General features: G+C 42.7%; 1 protein-coding gene across 1 annotated transcript; it reads left to right on the top strand.

Annotated features, from left to right (window-relative positions):
• Positions 1–2,017: 2,017 nt before the first annotated feature.
• SLBP (stem-loop histone mRNA binding protein) lies at positions 2,018–9,539 on the top strand. Its single transcript, XM_063401463.1, has 8 exons — positions 2,018–2,412; positions 2,694–2,825; positions 4,971–5,075; positions 5,597–5,656; positions 5,902–6,033; positions 6,622–6,771; positions 7,808–7,892; positions 8,593–9,539. The coding sequence occupies exons 1-8, from the start codon at positions 2,369–2,371 to the stop codon at positions 8,707–8,709; spliced, it is 825 nt and encodes a 274-aa protein (XP_063257533.1). The 5' UTR covers positions 2,018–2,368; the 3' UTR covers positions 8,710–9,539.
• The last annotated feature ends 10,388 nt before the right edge of the window (positions 9,540–19,927 follow it).

Raw genomic sequence — 19,927 nt, 5'->3', positions numbered from 1 at the left:
TGCAATTCAGCAGTCCATAAAAGATCTTTGTAATTCTTGGTTGAAGATACTGGACTAGATGTAGCATAACCAATCTGCCTATGGCAGTAAATTTTGAGCAGATTTATTCCCTAATCCACATTCTGTGTGCTTGAACAAGCTATGGTAGCACAAGGGAAGGAATAAAACAGCAGATGAAGTTTGAGTTCTGCTGAAGTCATTTCATGCAGTGCTGCCACTGGATGTAGAATCATCCTGTGTTCTAATTAGGACCTCATTAGTCTAAACAGAGCAGTCAAAACTGGAATGCAGCCTGTCCATGCACTTGTTTACCTACCCAAGGCTGTCTGACACAGAGTTTACAACTGAGGTAAGCAAAGCAGAAGTCTGGCACTCCGCCCCCAGTTTTTCCTTTAATTTTACCCAGTGATTAAATCTCTGCATAAATCTGTGCTCAGTGTAATTAAGACAAAATAAACCTTGAACTTCAATAGACAGGTTTTCAGTTTCTCCCTAGAAGTGACAAGTCTCTTCTGTTGGCATGCTTCCAATGGGATAATCTTACAGATGCTGCATTATCTGTGCTTGTGCAAACCATCCTTCACTGGCAGTTCTGAAAGGCCACAGGTTGTGTGTACTTTGTTTTGTTTGTAAAACTCCTTTGGGTTCACAGCTGAGGATATCTCCTCCCCTTAAATTCTCACCGTGGTATGAAACTGCTTTTCTGAAGGATTTTTGTTGCTGAGGAGGACAGAAAGATGCAGTGCAGCTGTAACCCCTGAGCTGTGTCCCAGCAGATAGTTCTGCTGGATAAACTGAATTTAATCTGTTGATAGTGTTGTGCTAAAGCACTGTGTGGCTTCCAGGCTGTAGCTGTTGTCTGTCTGCCTTGCTTGGGTGTGTTCAGGTAAACATGCTGTTCTAGTTTGTGCCAGGGCCAGGCTGAAGGGAGGGGAGTTTGTGCATGTTTTGCACTCCTGCTGTACTTCAGGCGTGACCTTGGTTCAAGAGCACAGTTCTGTTTTCCACAGTAGTGTGGGAAAGGAGAGGTGCCAGCAGAGCAGGCTTTCCTGCAGGAATGTGGATGTTCATCATGCAGGTGCCAGACAGAAGGTGTGAGTTTGTACAAAATTTACTGCCGTTAAGGCCAGGCAACAGGAAGGGGATTTTCAAAGTAAATCCCTTCATGCATAGCAAGTCTGAAGTGTATCTTTATTTAAAAAATCAAAAACAAACACCACCTGTTCTTGTGTGCTCAGAAAGTTTCTCCAAAACCATTGCTACACTTCAATAGTTGCTTCAGTGTTTTAAATTGATTGGAAAAACCCACCAAACAAATCTTTGTTTGCTACTTCTGGTATCTGTTTTACCACATGTGGTACTTGGGGACATGGTTTAGTGATGAACGTAGCAGTGCCTCGTTAATAATGGTTGTCCTTGATGATCTTAGAGGACTGTTCCACCCTTAAGGAGCTGTTACTGTAAGGCTTTTTCAACCTTAGTAATGCTGCGATTGTAAGGCCAGAAGAAAACCATCTCTCTGAAGTGTCCCACCAGCCTTCAGGCTGCAAATGTATTATTGTTTAAAGCTGTTTGTGTTCTGCCAGAGTTCCTCAGGTTATTTCAAAATTACTGTTCTAAAATGTGAGTATATGCCCACTAGCTGGATAAATGGGATCTCACTGTGCAATTAAAACCCCCAGAAAGGTCCACGAGCCAAGGCGTAGCCGCCTCGTGTCGTTACCCAACCTTCTTCACTATTGATAGGAGATTTAATGCCATGTCATTGTGAAATGTATGTGGTAACCGTCTAGCGTGGGGTTGGAACCGGCCCTTAAAATACCCTGTGCGCTTCATCGACTGTACAGCCGTGCAGGGACCGTCATCTTTCATATTTAAATCGCTGGAATTTGTATTTTTCCTTTTGTTTGGGCTGGGGTTTTTTTCCTGTTTCACTTGAGTCCGCGCGCCAAAACCGCGCGCTGCCGCGCTCGATTCTCCCGCCAACACGCCCCGGGGGCGGGGCCGGGCGGGGCGGGCTGAACCATTACCCTGGCGGGGGGGTGAAAGATGTGTGTGAGCGTGGAAGAGCGCGGGGCGGCCGCTGCGCTTTCCCGCTCGCCCACCTTCCGCACCTGTCCCGGTGGAGGCGCCCCGCGGGGAGGCGGAGCGGGCGGTGTCGCTCAGCGCCGGCGGGAGATGCGAAGGAGCTGAGCGGGAAGGCGGCAGCGCTCTCTCGGCTCTGCCTCACCGCGCGGCTCTGCCCCACCGCCCGCCTCAGCTGCCCTCGCCTGCCAGTCCTTCACCGCCCGGCTCTCCTTCAGCGCCCGCCTCAGCTCCCCGCTCCCGGCTCTCCCTTCAGCCCTCCCTCCCGAGGATACCCCGCACCATGTCCTTCCGCCAGAGGAGCCCGCACGGCAGCACGAAGAGCAGGTAGGGCCGCCGGGCTGAGTGGGGGGTGGCGGCGCCGGGTCTCCTTCCCCCCGTGCTCCCCTCTCTCCCCGCCGTCCCGCGGGCGGAGTTCTCTGAGGGCCGGGGCGGGGGGGGCCGCAGAGCCCCCTCAGACTCAGAGGGCCCGGAGAGCCCCCTCAGAGGGCCCACAGCGAGTGGCGTCGCCTCTCGGCATTGGTGGGGGTGAAATCGGTGAATAACCGCGGTCTCTGAGGGAGGTTAAAGCTCTTAACCCACCTGGTGTGTCGCTTGTTTGTCCCCAGCCCGCAGCACCCCCCGCGCTGGGCCCAGGCGCGGAAACGCGGCGCCGATGGGAGGCGGCGGCGGCAGAACGAGCCCGAATCCTCCGTGTTTGAGGAAAACAAGGCCAGGCCCGAGGACAGCCGGCTGGACAGGTGAGCAGTGCGGACAATGGCAGCAACTCCCCGCTCTTTTGTTCACAGGAGCTTTGAACTGACCCTTCTATTACAGTTTTCCAAGCCCTGCCTGTTTATCAATCGCTCATCAGCCACTGGTCTTAAAGGAGGGAAATAGCTGGTCTTAAAGGAGGAAAAAGGATCGAGTACAATGCTCTTATCTTGGAGTCAGTTCTTAAGAGGCAGCATTTTTCATTCTTACTTCTTGAAATATGTTCTTGATAATTTATGTCTTATTTCATGTTGGCTTACCGCCATTTGTCAAGAACTAATATTGTACAGGCCCATTATGTTTGTAAATACCGGCTGTACAAACAGTTGTGGTAAAATTAAAAGGAATGACAAAAATTCAGTTCTTAGAAATCATCTTTCTATGCTTGTGAAGGGAGTACAGGCCACCCCTGAGAAGCTGTGTTACATTTCAGCACATTTGTGGAGGGATCCAGTTTTGAGGTTGCCCCGTAACGCTGCCTTCCGTGTTTCCCAGCACAACTAGACTTTAATATCTTATTATATACCACATTTACAGTCTGAGCTATTCATGCCACGATCTTTTTGGTCACTTTGACCTGTGGATGGGAGTTATGGCCACAGCCCAGTTGATTGAATCAAAGTTTCTAATCTAGAAGGGTGTAGGTGGGGGCCACCCATTTCCTTTGCTGACAATTAGCAGGGAACACGTTGGTCAGTGGCTCAAATTACACTGTCCAGAGTAGCTTAAACGAGTTGGAAGCATGGTTGAACAGCAGTACAAGGATGAAACTTTACAGATAGTTTCAAGGTAAATAAGCAGCACTTCTGTGTGTCTTCCAGTATTGAATTGTGCAGCCTTATTTCCTGGTTTCACTTTGGATTGAGCTCTGACTGAAATTTTTCTCTTCCTCTGCTGCAACTACTTTTTGTTTATGCCAATCCAACCATGTCAAATTAAAATTCTCAGAAGTAAAGAAGATCAGGATGGAGGTGGCAGGGTCACCTCAATAATCACAGCACAGGTGCAGAATCAAACAAATATAAAAAGATACATCACAGTGCTGGGGAAAAAGCTCAGGAGCTGGGACCAACTGGAATTCTGCTCTTTGTTCTCTCCCACAGGAGAGCAAATCCTTGGAGCTTGAACAGATCTTTGCAGAGGGACCTGTCTGCTAGCTATGGATTTTTAATTTTGCAAAGTTGCTAACTGGATCCATCTAAAAAGAACTTTTAGTTTGAATTTAACAAAACATTCAAAGTTGTGCAAACCAATTTGGGAGCAGGGAGGGAGTTGGAGCTAGTTTTAGTGCAGCTGTATCTAATTCCCTGACTCGAAGGGACATGTTTGAACAGAATCCTGGAAAGTTGTGAGAGCATTTCCAGATCTGCTGAAAAAGCTCTGCTCTGTAGGGTAGTTTTGAGTTTTACTTAGGGAAAATTGGTTACCAGGAAGACAGAGGGGAAACACTGAATAATCTGAATGCAGGCAGCAGTAGATGTCTGGGAAGGGGTATGACCTTATTCCCCTGCAGGAGTCTGAACTGCTAATGGGCTGCAGTAAAGTTGTTAAACCAGTTTGCAAAGTCATAGTAAATCTCAGTTTCCTAGCTGAAATTGGATGTTTTTGTGCCTCTGCCTTCTCTACTAGGCATATATTTACATGGAGCAACTCCTGGTGTTGTCATGTAATTTTAATTAATTAGCTTTGCAACTTAATTCTGTGTCCCAGCTTTTGTCTCTTATATAGCTAATGAGTCTGCAGTCATCAAAGAATAAATAATTGCTAAGTCATTTAGTGGAGTGAAAACAAGTGAGTAAATGAATTAAGTTGGTATTTCATGTACCATTTTGTGAAGAACAAGAGCTGGAAGTCACTGAAAGCATGGGCTGGGTTATCAAGCTGCAGTGGTGTATGTCTGTAGATACTCGCATAAATTTTAAGAAAACCCAACACAAACCACACAACCTCAAGGTGGATCTCACAACTGATGCTGAGTTTTACAGTGATAAAATTTTAGTAGAACAAAAGCTTTTCACAACCATTTTGAGTACTGTAAATAATTATGTTTAAGGGATCAAGCTGTGAGTGGAGGAGGTAAATACAGCAATCCAAACTTTTAACACAGAGCCTTAATTTGTTTTTCTTTCTAGTTTTACAACACCAGAAGGTCCTGGACCCCTTCCCCGGTGTTTGGACTGGGGAACTGCAGTGGAGGAAGATGAAATGAGGACCAATGTTAACAAAGAAATTGCAAGGTACACCTGGGTGTTAAAGATGAAGTGAAGAAAGGAAGGGAAACGAAAGTTATTTTGTAGAATCCATTTCAACTTGCATTTTTAAGTTCACCATTGTAGTAAAATCAGGCAACCTTAGTCTCTTGTGTGCTGCTTTTAGATCAGGTTTGAGTCCTGCAGTAATGTCAGGGGATACCCTCTGGAGATTGGATGTGTATCCCTAAATACTTCCCTTTTGGAAGAAGCTTTTCCTGAACCTCTTAGACTGAAATACTTAAAATACCCTCTCACTAATGACTGGTTTTTGTATCATTGCTATTAGAAGTTGCTTTAGGGAAAATAGTCAGGAAAAGAAAGTATTTGTATTTTTATTGTTTTTTAAGGGAAAACTGAAACATTCATTTCATAGCAAGAAGGCTTTTGCAGTGTCTGGGGTGCTGCTGCTTTTCTGAGAAGTTAATTCAACTGTGAGCTGTGACAGTGCAGCCTTCAAGTTCCTCTTTTTGTGTACAATTTCTTGAAACCGATTTGAATTCTTGCAGACACAGAAGAAAACTCCTGATAAATGAATTTTCAAGAGAAAGGAAGTCCTCCTCAGGAAGGTAAGTTAGATTTCTCCTTAGCTGAGGAAAATCTTAAAATAGAATTTTTCTCGTATAATGTTGTTTCTTAAAACACAGTTTAATATAGTTAATCTAAACTTTGTTTCAACACCATGGTTTAGTAACACCCTGAGCATTTGTTTGAAAAGTTTTAACATGTTTATTTATAGCCTCTTACAAGTGGGTTTGTCTGAGTGTCAGTGGTTTTCTAGTAGTCCCAAACCTGCAGTGTTTGTTTTCTTCAGTTCTGATTCAAAGGAGTCCACGGCGACGGTAGAACTTGAGACAGATGAGGTGGTTCTGCTGAGAAGACAAAAACAGATAAACTATGGAAAAAACACCATTGCATATGATAGATACATTAAAGAAGTACCTAGGTAAGCTGCTTGACTTTCTAGAAAACTAAACATCCACCTGCAAGTCATACTTGTTCTTTATAAGCCCATTATCGTATGAAACTTGGTATCCAATACACATTTAAATAGAAGGCATCTACATATTAGGCTTTTAAGACATTTTTGAACTGTTAGGTCACACTAACAATCAACTGAGATATGGATGAGGTTTTATTTTAATGAGTCAGTATATAAGAAATACCTCACGCTGCTGAAATGGAAATGAAAGTTCTTTTGGATGTGCTTGTCAACAAGAGGAAATGAAACTGCTTTTTGCAGTCAGTTTTCTTGTGAGTTTACTACAAGACAAAATGGGCTACAGTTGCTATTGAGTTTGGAATGAGGTTTTCAGACCTATGAATGAAAATCCTGTTTATTATTAATTATTATTATTTCATTTGAATTGAAATCAGAAAAACTAAGATGTTTGTATGGAGCTGGCAAATCTTTGTTTGAGTGCTGGAATTGCACATTGGTCTTTTTTCATAAATAATACAATCAGTTAACATGTAAAGTTCTGTATGTGTGAATAAAGCCCTGATAATTCTTTCATGTCTGATATCTGACTAGATGCCATCGTATACCAGGAGTTCATCCCAGAACTCCAAACAAATTTAAGAAGTACAGCCGGAGGTCGTGGGACCAGCAAATTAAACTGTGGAAAGTTGCACTGCATTCCTGGGATCCTCCGACTGAGGAAGGGTGTGATCTGCAGGACATGTATGTACAGAGTATTCAAGATGCTTTTATAGAAATTATGGTGTGAAGTCTCATGTTTAAGAAATAAACACCACCCCCAACATGTTTTTTTTGAGGCAAGTCAGTGAGTGCTGAATGTTTTCACTAATTATTTATCCACACTTAGTGCTGTTCAGTTCCTTCTCAATCAAAATATCCAATGGCTTCCTTTGGTCTTTGCTCAGTGTCCTTAGAAGGGCATGCATACATATCCCTCACTTTTTAAAGGTGAAAGCAGAGCCAGTTCTGCACTGCTCTGTAAAACCATCACCACACCATCAACATGAGCTAATTCTTTCAGAGTAGTCTTCAAATTATCTGGTAGGAGCAGTGCTGGAGAGCTCTCACTAATGGCAGGTCACCTGAATCAGCAATACAGCTGATCAGCAACATGTGACATAAAACTGGCAGTAGAGAATGAAGGGGACAAAGATGGAACTTAATTCCTCAGCAAGCAGTTTTGTCTTAATAAAGTAGTGTTTTCCTTAATGGAATGCTAATTTTAACACTAGTGCAGGGCAGTAGGATCTAAAAGCAAAGCTTCCTTTTATGTTCCTTTTACTTGCCATCAGTGTGAGGGGAGTTGGTGCTTCAGCCAGAGCCCTGCTGTGTGCACTGGTGTTGAAATACTCCCTTCAGATGCTGGGGTCTAGGTCTGTGTATAATGGATATTAAATCTTTGCTAAATAGATGGATTAGAACCTTGGCTGGGGGGAAAAAAATTCCTTCCTCTCCTGTAACATTTGCATTGAGGCATTGCTTGAGCACTGGGTTTTTGTCTTTGACAAGTTGCAATATTCAGTCTCAAGACTTTTAATTCAGTCCTTGGCCATTTTGGCAGTCCTGAGCTGTCCTGCAGTTCTGTTTGCTCTCCTCAGTTTGCCACCACTGTCCCTGTGATCTCTGTAGGTCTCTTTGTTTTCCTCTGGCTGTTTTTTTCAGAACTGCACAACAAAGTGCATGTTAACACTGAAAAATCAATTTGTTTTTTACTGTATTCTTGTAAATTATTTTACAGTTGTCCTGTTGACCTTGGTGAGATGGAGACAGAATCTGTTGGAAGCAATTCTACTGAATCCCAGACGAGCTGTCAAGATAATGATGTAAGCATATCTGTCATTTTGCATAACTATTTGATGATAATTGGTTCATTGCTTAGAATTATATCTGGAATAGACTGAATACCTCACAGACCCCATCACCTGCTTTGTTTAGGGACTGTTTATAAAGCTGATCAATCTTGAAATTCAGGTATTTTCCACTATAGCCATTATCTGTCTGTAGCCTTGGGTTTAGAGAATTAGAACTTAAATTATCATCTCAAATTAGAAACACCCTATTTTTTCACAGCCTGTGAAAGAAAATTGATCTGTTGGAAACAAATCAGTTATGAACTGTAATGTACAGTTGAAATACTACTTTAGATTGCAATATCTAATGTTAAAATAGGGTGGAATTTCCTTGTCACACAGAAGTAGGCTCCTTTTGTATCCAGACTGCACTTGGTCCAGCTGAGCAGTAAAGATCTAGGAATGCTTTTCTTACTGGATTTGTTTATCTAATAAGAAATCTGTATAATATTTTAATGTTTGCACATATAGGTCCTTAGAACACTTGCAAGGCATCTTTGACTATGCTTGGATGGGCAGAAGCCTGCATCTCTTTAATCTTATGACTAGCATTGAATTTTCATGGCCTTTAAAGCCTTTGTTATAGGGCTGTCTAAACGAATTACAGAAGTGAATTACCTGTACCAATTAACCTCTGCTTAACTAGTAATTATTAATTGCCTTTCCCTTCCAGGATACCTGTTCCAGCACTCCCACCAAAGTTAGACATGTTGATTATCAAGCAGAAGGAGAATTTGACTTGGAAGTGTGTTTGAGTGAGCCACTGAAAGAATTTGATACTGTGAGTTAAATAGTCTCGTGCAAACTGTTGTAGAGAAAGTTTTTTAAATTTAAGAGATGTTAGCTTGATCCATAACCTGTTAATAGTAAGAAAGCTTAAGCAAAGTTGAAGACTGTTCTCAAAGCTGTGATTGGTCTAAATATTCTCCAGACCAGACTTATGTAAAATTGCAATTAAGTTGTTTGACTTATTGTTAACTTTTAATTTATGTATATCAGATTTCTTTTTATAATTTTTTCAATAGAAAAACTAGCCAAAGGCAGTGCTATACTCTAGTAATTATAAATAGCACAGCAAGATCTTACCAATTTCCCCCATTTCTTCCCCCACTGTGAACAAGATTGTCCACCTGCAGATCAAGAGCCAAGTACAGAGATTTTTTTTAACCTTGCTTTTACATCTGGCTCTTGTGAAACACCTGACCTGAAGTAATGCACGTGGTACTCAACCATGTGTCTGATTTGTACTAGTAAACCCATCTACTGCAGTTATTCTAAGATTAACTACCTTATCTCTTTTTTACAAAAATGCTTCAGAAACAATTGGAAGTTTAATACTCTCAAGAAATTCAAGTCAGCATGGTAATATCTATGCAGTGATGGTGGATTTTTTTAGAAGTAATAGTCTTAATTTGAAATTTTTAAATAGTTATCAGTCATTTATTAATGCAGTCAAGATACACTAGGGAAAGTGCTTGATTCTTTCAGTTTTCTGTTTTTAAATGTAAAACTGTTGTAAATGTTAACAACTGTACAGATTTTCTGCTGAGAGCAGTTCATGTTTCTATTGCTTCTGCGTGGGATGTTGCTGGAAAATAAACAGAACTGCATTTACTTTTACATATGACTCTTCATTTCCTGTTGGCTGTGCTCTGTGGGTAATGAAATGCAGGGACATACTGAAAGCCAAGTGTCTGATATTGGTGCTAAGCCAGGCTATATCTGTGCTAGCACCATCCTCTGACTTTGAGGAGACCTTAAAATATATTTACTTGGCCACTGGAGTGAATTTAGTTGAACTTAGTGAACTAAATAAGACAATTTAGTTTAGTAGATGTCCATTAGCTGGTTGCCAAGTTCTGTCCTCTAGGAAAAACTGCTAGCATTGCTGGGTGAACACTCTTCTTCACTAACAGGACATCTTTTACAGTCACCTCACCTTTTATCTCTTTAAATGGAATTTCTGGGTGTTGATGTTACACCCCTTAAACTCATCAGCTCAAGGGAGTATCTTAGCTAGTAATATTGCTTACAGGTGTCTAATTTGTTAGGCACTTTTGAAATCAGGTAGCTTGATCTGATGGGGAAACTTCCAAGAGGAAGCAGGGGCATTGGGATAGGGTTGGTGCTAAGTTCTGATGAAGGAGACAGCCTTCCTAACATCTATTTTTTCCAGAGAAGGCAACAGAATGGTAGTTACTTTCTACCTGGACTGGGCACCCTCTGTCCTTCCCAGATTTTCTCATGTCATGTTTTCTGGCCACCCTGTCCCTGGTTGTTCTTAAGTATTTTTGGTGTGTCAGTCTGTGGCTGAGTATCAGAATTGTTTTTTTATAAAAGAAGTTTTTCTGTGCTACTGTAGCTACCCACACAGGTAGGATCAGTGGGATGTTCAGGAGATTTAGAGGCTTCTGAGGGGGAAGGTAACTGACACCTGGTTTTGAGATAAGGAAGCACATGGATTGGGACAGAGCAGAAATGCAGGCTGGGGGATGAACAGATGGAGAGCAGCCCTGAGGGGAAGGACTTGGGGATGTTGGTGGGTGGATGAGAAACTTGAAGTGACTCAGCCATGTGCACGCACAGCTCACAAAGCCAATGTGTCCTGGGCTGCACCAGGAGCAGCGTGGCCACCACGGAGAGGGAGGGGACTCTGTCCCTCTGCTCTGCTTTTGTGAGACCCCACCTTGAGTGCTGCACCCAGCTCTAGGGTGGAATGTGGGCAAAACGTTGTGAAGAGCACTAATCCCTGGGCAATGTTCAGGCAAACAACTGGGATGCACTTCTCTGTTATAATGGAGCACACACCAAATAATTCTCCTTTGGCAAATGTCTCGAGATGCTTTTAAATTTCTGCAGAGTAACTTCTCAGTGGTTAGTCCATAATCTGGTATATAATTTGAGATTAATCCAACTAACCTGCTACTACTCAAAGTTCTCAGCACAGCCCTTGGATATGACCCTCTTGCATTGCCTGTGCCCTGCTGTACCTGACCCTGCCCTGCTGAGATGAGTGTTGCTTGTCACTGTGCTCACCACTCAGTAACATCTCTGCTCTATCCTGTCACCTTTCAGTGTGCTCTGTCACTTCTGCTTCAGACTGTAAGGTTCTACGTCCCTGTTCTTTTTTTGTTTTGGTTTTTTTTTTGGCTAGTTTGTCCCTTGTTTTCCTGTGGTGTGCTCCAGCTTGCTTACAGATATCTTAATTCTGCTGATCTCATTAAAAGCAATCTGAGGTGCTGTTCAGCTTTCAGTTCTGTGCAGCACACTCAGGAGCCAGGTGGGTATGATCCAGACTAGAAATGAAGCTGGTCTTTCTGTAGCTGTTGGTGGAACAGGCTCAGATTTGTTACTTTTTCCTGAAGGAGCTGGCCATCCACAGTAATGTCTTCACTACAGCAATTCCCCTTTGTCTCAGTTACTTAGATCACTCAGGTTTTAGGGTTGGTGTCTAAAGAGAGCACTCAGTTTGGATGTTTTCCCAAAGGTACTGAACACCAAATTGGAAAAAACCTGGAGTTTTTTTGTGATAGAATTAAGCCCTCTAGTGGTTAAATGCGGGCTAACCCCATCCATTTAGGGCAGTATCTGGCAATAGAGGAACCTTATGGAAAAACAATATCCATATGTTCAGTTGTGCAGTTCATAGTTGCATGCAGTAGAGTTTGCTTCAGATGGAGAAAAAACAAGTGCTGCTGTCAAATTTTAGCCTTATTAGGTTAAATTCCTCTAAAAATAAAAGTGAGCAGGTTGTTCTGTAGGCAGCAGAACCTGTCAACCCTGCTTTTTATAGCCCTGTGCTTTCTGGTTTGTGTTTCTCTTACCCCCTTCCCACCAAGCCCTGTCCCCTTTAGCAGCCTCATGCCGTGGCTGTGGCTGATTTAAAGCTCCTTCTGTTTTGGCTGGGCCATTGGTACACGAGTGTGGGGAGGGTGGCAGCAGAACATTAAAGGGCTGAGCTGTCCCACCTTGTCCTTCCCTTGGGCATTAATTGGGTCTTCCTTCATTACTCAGCTGTTGTCATAGACCTAAGGGAATGTATTTACCTTTCTGTTCAGTACCTGGACAGCCACTTCAAAAATGAGAGGTGACAGGACAGGGATTTTGGAAAAGACTTGCCAGTACAACAATTTAATGCTCTAAGGAAGCCAAGCTAAAACCAGCTTTCTTCCAGGAATCCATTTTTAGGTCCGAAATACCATTCAAACAACTTTCATGCAAGTATTTACTGAAGTTACTTTCAGGATTATCTGTTTTATTGTGTTCCTGATGTAAATAAGGGCATATGGAGAGCAACTGTGTATGCCTGAGGATGGATCTGTGTGGAAACCTGGGGGATCAGGCACTTCTTCATCAAAACTGGGCTAGTAAAAGGCCCCTTTTAAAAGAATTTTGGTCTTACTAGAAGTTCTTGCTCTTCTGTATTTTCTTCTATATGGTTTCTCATAATGTGAGAAGATTGGTTGCTAGCTGTTGAATACTAACTTTGATTACTTCCTGACAACTAGGGATAAATTTGCCACAATATTACATAAATAGTTAAGAGACTGAAATTACTTTGTGAAGTGTCAAAAATCCTTTATACTTCCAAGGAAAACAGTGTAGTTAGAATGTAGCATGTACACTTTAGTTAGAGAAAGTGGTAATACTGAGCAGAACTTGTTCCAGTTGTGCACTGTTTAATTTGTGGCATACCTAAACACAAAACATGAAAGGAACCAGGATTTAGCATCTGCCACTGCTGCCCCCCACTGTATTTTTGGATTACCAGCCCTGGTCACTCTGAGCTTGTCACTTACCTCTTGGATTGTGTTCAAGCACAAGAGAAAACTAATTTATCCAAAAAATGCTGATTCATACACTCAGGAAATAACTTCATTTTGAGTGGAAATTTGGAGCTTGTTCTAACCCACTTGGGTTAAAGTGGGGCCCAGCTGTCTGTGCTGGGACTTTTCTATCTACCCAAGTGTCTATTGAGAAAGTTTCTGGGAGGTACAGGAGTGGCTCTAATTATTATCAAAAACATCATTCCCTTTTGTGTTTCTTTAGAAAGGGGCTATTCCAGTTCTGCTGAGAAATACTTTGTTTTCAGAAATATGAGTGCCATACAGAGATGAAGATTTGGGCCTGCTCTTTCATTCCACTTTCATGTGCTGGAATCAAAGATACTTTGGAGCACTGCAGAGGGCAGTAAAAGTGCATGTTTAATTACATGCACACAAAAGGGAGCTCTGAGTTGCTTTACATTTGTTGTAAATGCCAGGAATCTAATTATACTTACTGATTCTGACCTCAGGAGCAGGCCATAGTCCCAATAAAGCCCCTTCAAGTCTGTCATCTTCCACTGTTCTTTCCATTTCCAGTTTCACTTGATCTTAAGCCCATTATTACAAGGAATAGAAGATAATAGTAACTTAACAGCAGACAGAGGAGAAATGGACTTCAGAGGGGAGAAAAAGTCCTCCTGACAGACAGTATGAGCCTGCTTGCATTTAAAATCCTTAGTGATCTACAGTGGAAGTATCTGAAAATGCTTATTTAAGTTGTTTGAACTTCACTTTTGTGAAGAACAGAAAACTTTTTTCCTGAGGAGTTGAGATTTCCCGGGGAAAATTAATTTCAGGATTTCACCCACAGCTGGTGACTAGTTTCAGAATATTCCTAGATATTGAATCCATATTCCTTGACATATGTTAGAAAGCGTTTGTCTCGTACACCTACCAAGCCCTCACTGCTCTGAAAGTATTGCAGTCTGAGCTAAAATTACACCTTGGAGTTGGAGTGTTGGGTGTGAAACCGTAGCAGGGAATCAGCATTGGCTGAAAGGAGTGTGTTGGTGAGGTTACCACGTGTGGGCACACGGGAAAGAACATCAGAAAAAGGAACAGAGAGAGAGTCAGTCCCACCTAGAGACTGCTCATAGCCTGAGCAGCTGAATATTGCATTGCAAGGATATGGCAAGGCTGGAATTGATAGGTATATCAGGAATAAAATACCCTGCATAGAGCACTTATCTTTCAAATGAAAAAGACAAAAAAATTAACCCAGCCAGGCTTATCTGGAAGCAGACTCATGCCTCAATATGCTGCTAGAATTTCTAGAGCAATGTACTCCAGTGATAAGACTAGTAAGAAATGTGCAGTATTGATTAACAAAGAATGGCCTGATAGTGCTTAGAAGAATTTGATACTAAGTCTAGTGACCTGTCAATTTATCACAATAATAAATTATTATTTTTCTGACATTTGAGAATAAAACTCCTTCCTCTCATTCTTACTGGAGAAACTAAACTGGCAGCAACAATCTTGATGCTAGACCATGTGTAAGGCACAGAGGTGAGGCTTTACCTGGTCCTTAATCTATTTTTTAATGGATTCTGATCATTCCTGAGAATACCTGTAAAGAAACATTCTGATTTGGTCATGTTCTCCTCCCATAAATTTAGATACATCAATTATTAGTATTAAAATAATTAATTATATATATATATAATATTTAACATTTTTTCTGAATTGTTGACAGAAGTGCTTCCAGTATGAGTTGATCCCATAATTTCTCTAAATTATAATAATGCTATAGTCTAAGTGAGACCTAGTGCAGTTTTACAGTTGGGAACTAAAAGGCTGGATGGATGGAATTGCAGGTTTTGCAAATCATAATCCAGTCTGGTTGAAGTAGTTGTGTTCAAGCAGATGGTGAGCTCCTCAGAAATGTCTACAACTGGGCAGGGACAAGCTTCTCATGGCGTAAAAAATATCTACAGGCAAAACTTTTGTTTTTAATGAAAAAAGCAAAACTATCACTGGGGAAGTTGGATTCAGATCCTTGATGAGCTTGTTGTGGGAAGGCAGCTAGAACCTGCCTGTAACAACACGACAAAGTCTGTGTTTTTACATCAGTTAATAAATTATTTATGCTAAGATGGTCCCTCAAAAAAACTACACAGCAAATCTGAGATGGGTTTTGAAGCTCTAATTCGAAGAGGTGAATTAGATTTGGGTAGGGTGGAAGAAGATACACTTTGTCTGCCAGCACAAATCTGTTTCACTGGATCCACAGTTAGAATTTAGGCTGTTTGCTGGAATTCAGCATAAAGTTGTTTGTTTGTTTTTAATATTAATGCAGTATTTTAAAAAGTTGTAAAAACTCATGTCTCTAAGAACACCAAGAAAATGTGACTTCTTTCATTGAAGAATGTGGTTTTTCTTGCTTTTGTAGCCTTCCTTGGTTTGGCTGTGATGCATTCATAAGGGAACAATACCAGCAACTTTGGAAAAATGTGTTTTACAAATGAAAATGGGTATTGGTGAGGGAAAAAAACCCACATTCTTGCTGGTCAAATAAGTATGTCTGACTATTAACAAGAAAGTAGAACCCCTGCATGAACTTTGTTGTAAATCAACTAATAATATATTAAAGCTGAGAACAGTATTTTGCTTTTAGAGTCTTGCTGCTATGAGTTCTGCTTTTCATGAGGATGCAGATGAAAAAGGGATGATCCCTTTAAGAGTTTCATAGGTTAAGTCACAAAATTCATATCTCACACACCAGGCAAAAAAATATGCCAGCAACTGCTGGGAAAATGACAACTGCAGTGTCTGATCGCTTGTCAAATCAATGAGGCTTTTCTCTCCTTTTGGTGAGAATTTATTTGCAGGGGTTGGTGAGCTGAGAAAATAAGATTCCTGACCTAATGGTCACCCCCATTGGTATCTCATTGTGGAAAATACTCTCTGCTGCAGTCCATTCAAGTGATTGGCAATGACAGCTTGGATGGATATTGTCACTTGACAGGGCTTTGCACTCTGTCTGTTTTAAAAATGATGCGAAAGATCCCTTCCCCAGCATGCCCTGCCACAAGTTGGGTTTATGAATGAATGGATGAATGCATGCTTCTCTCCTGTCATCTACAACAACAAAAAAAAAAACAAAATCCCAATCCCATCCCTGAAATGATATGCTAAGTAAATTCACACACATGCATTTAACACGCAAACGGTGCCCGAAGGCGAGCCCAGCAAGCCCTTCCAAACACCACGGCTGTATTTTTTTTTTGTAGTCACTAGGAATTTCATGGAAAATGTGAAACTGCCCATTTGATATGGAAAATCTCCATGAAAAATGTGAAATTCCAGTGTTTCCAGCAAGGTTTTGCTGACAGCTCATGCATGGAGAATAGCCTGAAAGACATGCATGCAATTAAGGGATCCATATAGGCGAGCTGGAGAGAACAACACAGGCAGTGGGGGATGTGGCCTTTGCTAGGGCCAGCTGGTGTCTGCTCCTGGACTCTCCGAGGGCACCAGACCATTGAGAGAAGTGGGGCGAAAGGGGAAAAAAGAAAACACAGAAGCTTCAGAGAAAATGAACCAAGTCTCGGAGAAAATCCCAGAGCTCCTAGGTAACCCTGTCCCTCCCTGCGCCCCCCCGCTTCGGGATGCTCTGAGATGCAGCCCTGAGCAGGACACAAGTTTCTTGTTTTCACAGACATGAGAGGAACCATGCAAATAACAGAGGTGGAGGGGAGCTCAGCCAGGGAGCCAGGTGCTGGGCTGGGAAGATGAGGATGAATGGTTTGGGAAGGGAGGGCTCCAGCCTGTGCTCTGTAATCATGTCAGTCCTGTCAGGCCACTGCTCGCCTGCAGTTGAGGAGATGCTTCTGTGTCCTCCCCTTTCTTTACTCTTTCTGAATGGTTTAGCCCTTCTGATGCCTTTTCCTGGTTTTAAAATCTGAGACCCAGACACGTTAAGGGATGAGGGGTTTTTACCTCAGTATTTTAATAAGGATTCTTACTGGTGCACCACTTCCCCAAAGTGGAATGCACCACAGTGCACACACGATAGATTGCATATACAATTATAGACCCTACAAATTAGCATATCTAACAAGGATGCCCCAATGAGAGGCCTGTGATATTCCCCCAACTGAGGAATTCCCCCCTGGGTGGGCCAAATCTCTAGTTTACAGGATATGTTCTAGAGAGGACCTTGGGTTCCCAAGATAGTATAGGACTTTCTGGCCTCCTACTACGAGGCCTTTAGGATGTTTGGTCTCCTGGCCTAACAAAATACTAGGGCTATGCTAAGTCATCAGACTTAAAGAATTACAAGAATGCATGCTAAGAATACTGAGGATACATAAAAGTTATATAAAAGGTATAAAAAAGGAAAAAAAACCCATCTTGACATCACATCCAGGCACCAGGAAAGGCTCAGCTGCACTATTTATTCTGGAAGAGGGATTGAAAAGCCTTCATGTATGTTGTTGAATGTGGAGGGTAAAAGAGAATTCCAACCCTCCCCACTGCTGCAATGAAGCCACAGAACGCTGCAGATGCTGACTCCTTGCCTTGTCTGTGGTCCTTTATCTGCTGTCCAGTGACACTGCAGCACTGTGTCACCCCAGCTCCTGGTTTAACCAAGGTTAGAGAGAAATGGCTGGATGGTTTGCAGGCTGGGGGCTGCAGGGTCAGGGAAGGCAGGGCTGGAGCACAGGAGCTGCCTTGCAGTGTGTTCTGTTCTGAAAACACCCCCTGTGAAGTGACTTAGTGCCACTGCTCGGGTCAGGGCAGGTGGGGAGGTCCCTGCTCCATGCAAAGCCTGGGCAGAGGGCTTGAAGCCGTCAGGGATCTGCGCTCCTGGAGGAGCCGCACGGATCGGGAGCAGGGCTGTGTTACCCACCTGCACTGCCACAGCTCCTGGTGCTGCTGGATCACCCTGAGGGGGTTCTGCCCCGTGCTCCTTGTGCCCTGGAGACCAGGATCCGTGGCACCATGTAAAGGAGTGTACAAGCACGGAAAGGAATTGGGAATGAACCAAGACTCCACTTGCCTTGCAAGGGATTCCAATGCCCAACTCATCCTTCTCATCTGGGCGCTATTCCACAGTTTTCTCACAAAGCAACTTGGGTTCATTTGTGCTGTTCTGTCTGCACTGGTTAGGAAATGTTTCTGCTATGCCATGTTTGGGAGAGAAAGTGCAAGATGGGATCATTAGAAGGGGGAAAATGAAGCATCAGTGGTTGTTGTGTGGGAATTTAGCACCAAGGTCTGCTGTGCAGGCAGGAGAGATTGACTTGAGAAGAGCCTGGCCGTGGAAACACGATTTCTAATTAATAAAGGACGGGAAAACTATGCAGCTTCTGAAATACAGCAAAATCATCTCAGTTGCTCTCTCACAGCTGCACAGGCAAAGGAATTACATTTAAATGTTTTGTTTGGACTCTTCCCCCTTTCCCCCACCCCTCCCAAATCCCTGAGCATTCACTCCCACACACAGAATATATAAACCATGCAGCAAGGGTGTGAGGGTCCTGGTGCATGAGCTTTGCAATTGCAGAGAGCAAGGTAAAAAGCTCTTGCTGTACTCCAGGTCACTGTTCTTGTAATTGGAACAAATTGTTAACTCAGTGACTTAAATAACTTTTTCCAAAAAAGCTTGAGCAGCTCTTCCCATGCAGCAGCAGTGCTTTGTTTGTAGAGGTCTCTTTGCTTTACCAGCAACCTGCAGCCCAGGGGAAATGGAAGCAAAGGGGGACCCTTGTCACAGCCCCCTTGGCTGAGGCTGCAACACAGCTTACAATAGCCTTGCTCTGGTTTTTGGAGAGTCATCTGCTTCCACCTCTTTTGGTTCTTAGCTCTGTGTCCTTTCAAGGAGGGTGTCTTGTGTGGCCTGAGGACAGTGATGTGAGAAGGGAGAGCGCTCTGCAACATGAGGACAGGAATTACAAGACCTACCAGGTGTTTCTAGTAAAAGAGAATTCTGTGCAATGGAGAAGATGCCGGCTGCTGGAAAGATCCTTAAAAAAAAAGTAAATCCAGACATCCCCTTCCCCTTCTCAGAGCAGTATCCCAGCTAACACACTTGCCCCATGAGGCTGCCAGTTTGCAAGTGATACAATGGGGCAGGTCTGGCCAGCTCATGCATTGCCTAGCAGGGAGCAACATGCCTTTATTAAAGTCAAATTCCTCACAGTTTGGAAGGTGAGCATTTGTTTGATCACCATGGATATGCAGGGCTGTGGTTAACTGTGGAATTGGCTCAAATTGTGGATATTGTCATGGATGTGACATACAAAAGCTGTGGAGTAAGGTGGTGGCTTAAATAAGAGTCAGCTGGGCCTTTATCTAGGGTTTGGCTGTGGATTAGTGCATCTCATCAGCTGAGTGTTTTATATTGATAAACAACCCAGTGCTATTTTGTACTTTTTTCTCATTTTGCTTGCAGAAGACAAACTATCTTTAAAAGGCAAAAAAACCCCCAGCTTCATAGTTCTGCAATATTAATATTACTTAAATACCTGATTTCTCTTCTTCTGTGCAGAAAAGGCAGAATTGTACCAAGCAGGGCCAAATAATGAAAAGTATATTCCCTTCATCACTTACATGTGCACGACTGGAATAGCCCCACACAACACCAGTCTGATGTAAAGGTTCTTTTGCTCTGTAGATAAAAATAATTGTTCACAGAATAAGTCACGTTCTGTGACAGAGCCTAGATTCTTCTATAAAAAATGCACTTTTGCTGTTGCTGCAATAGCAACAGCCACAAATAGATCTATCCAGAACCAGTTGCACCAGCCAAGCCTCTTCCCCTTAATTAGTGGGCAGAATGTGGGTGAAATGATAAGGAGTGCATGGCAAATTGAAATAAAAATGATGCATTGTTCTGTATTTCTGAGGCTTCACTTTCTGCATATGTGCCCTTCGTACCATCATCTTTTCAGGGGAGAAATATTCTCATTCCCTCAAAATGCTGATGGCCACTCAACCATGGTGAATGTACTTGAATCTTAAGATTTATGATCACAATCCTGTTATCTGCAGTGTCAGGATGATTATCCCAGCCATCCTGTGGGATCAACCTAAAAATTGTTGGACAAGAAAATTATTTGCCAGAAATTACACCAAGAAGATGATTGGTTCTGAATTTGAAACAGATAAAGTTATTTGCAGCTGCTCTGGTTGCCCCCTTCTCATCTTTCCCCTGCTGTCCAAACAAGATGAGAT

This window comes from Prinia subflava, chromosome 7, assembly GCF_021018805.1.
Source record: "Prinia subflava isolate CZ2003 ecotype Zambia chromosome 7, Cam_Psub_1.2, whole genome shotgun sequence".
NCBI lineage: Eukaryota > Metazoa > Chordata > Aves > Passeriformes > Cisticolidae > Prinia > Prinia subflava.
This window is presented reverse-complemented; position numbering and strand designations above follow the sequence as displayed.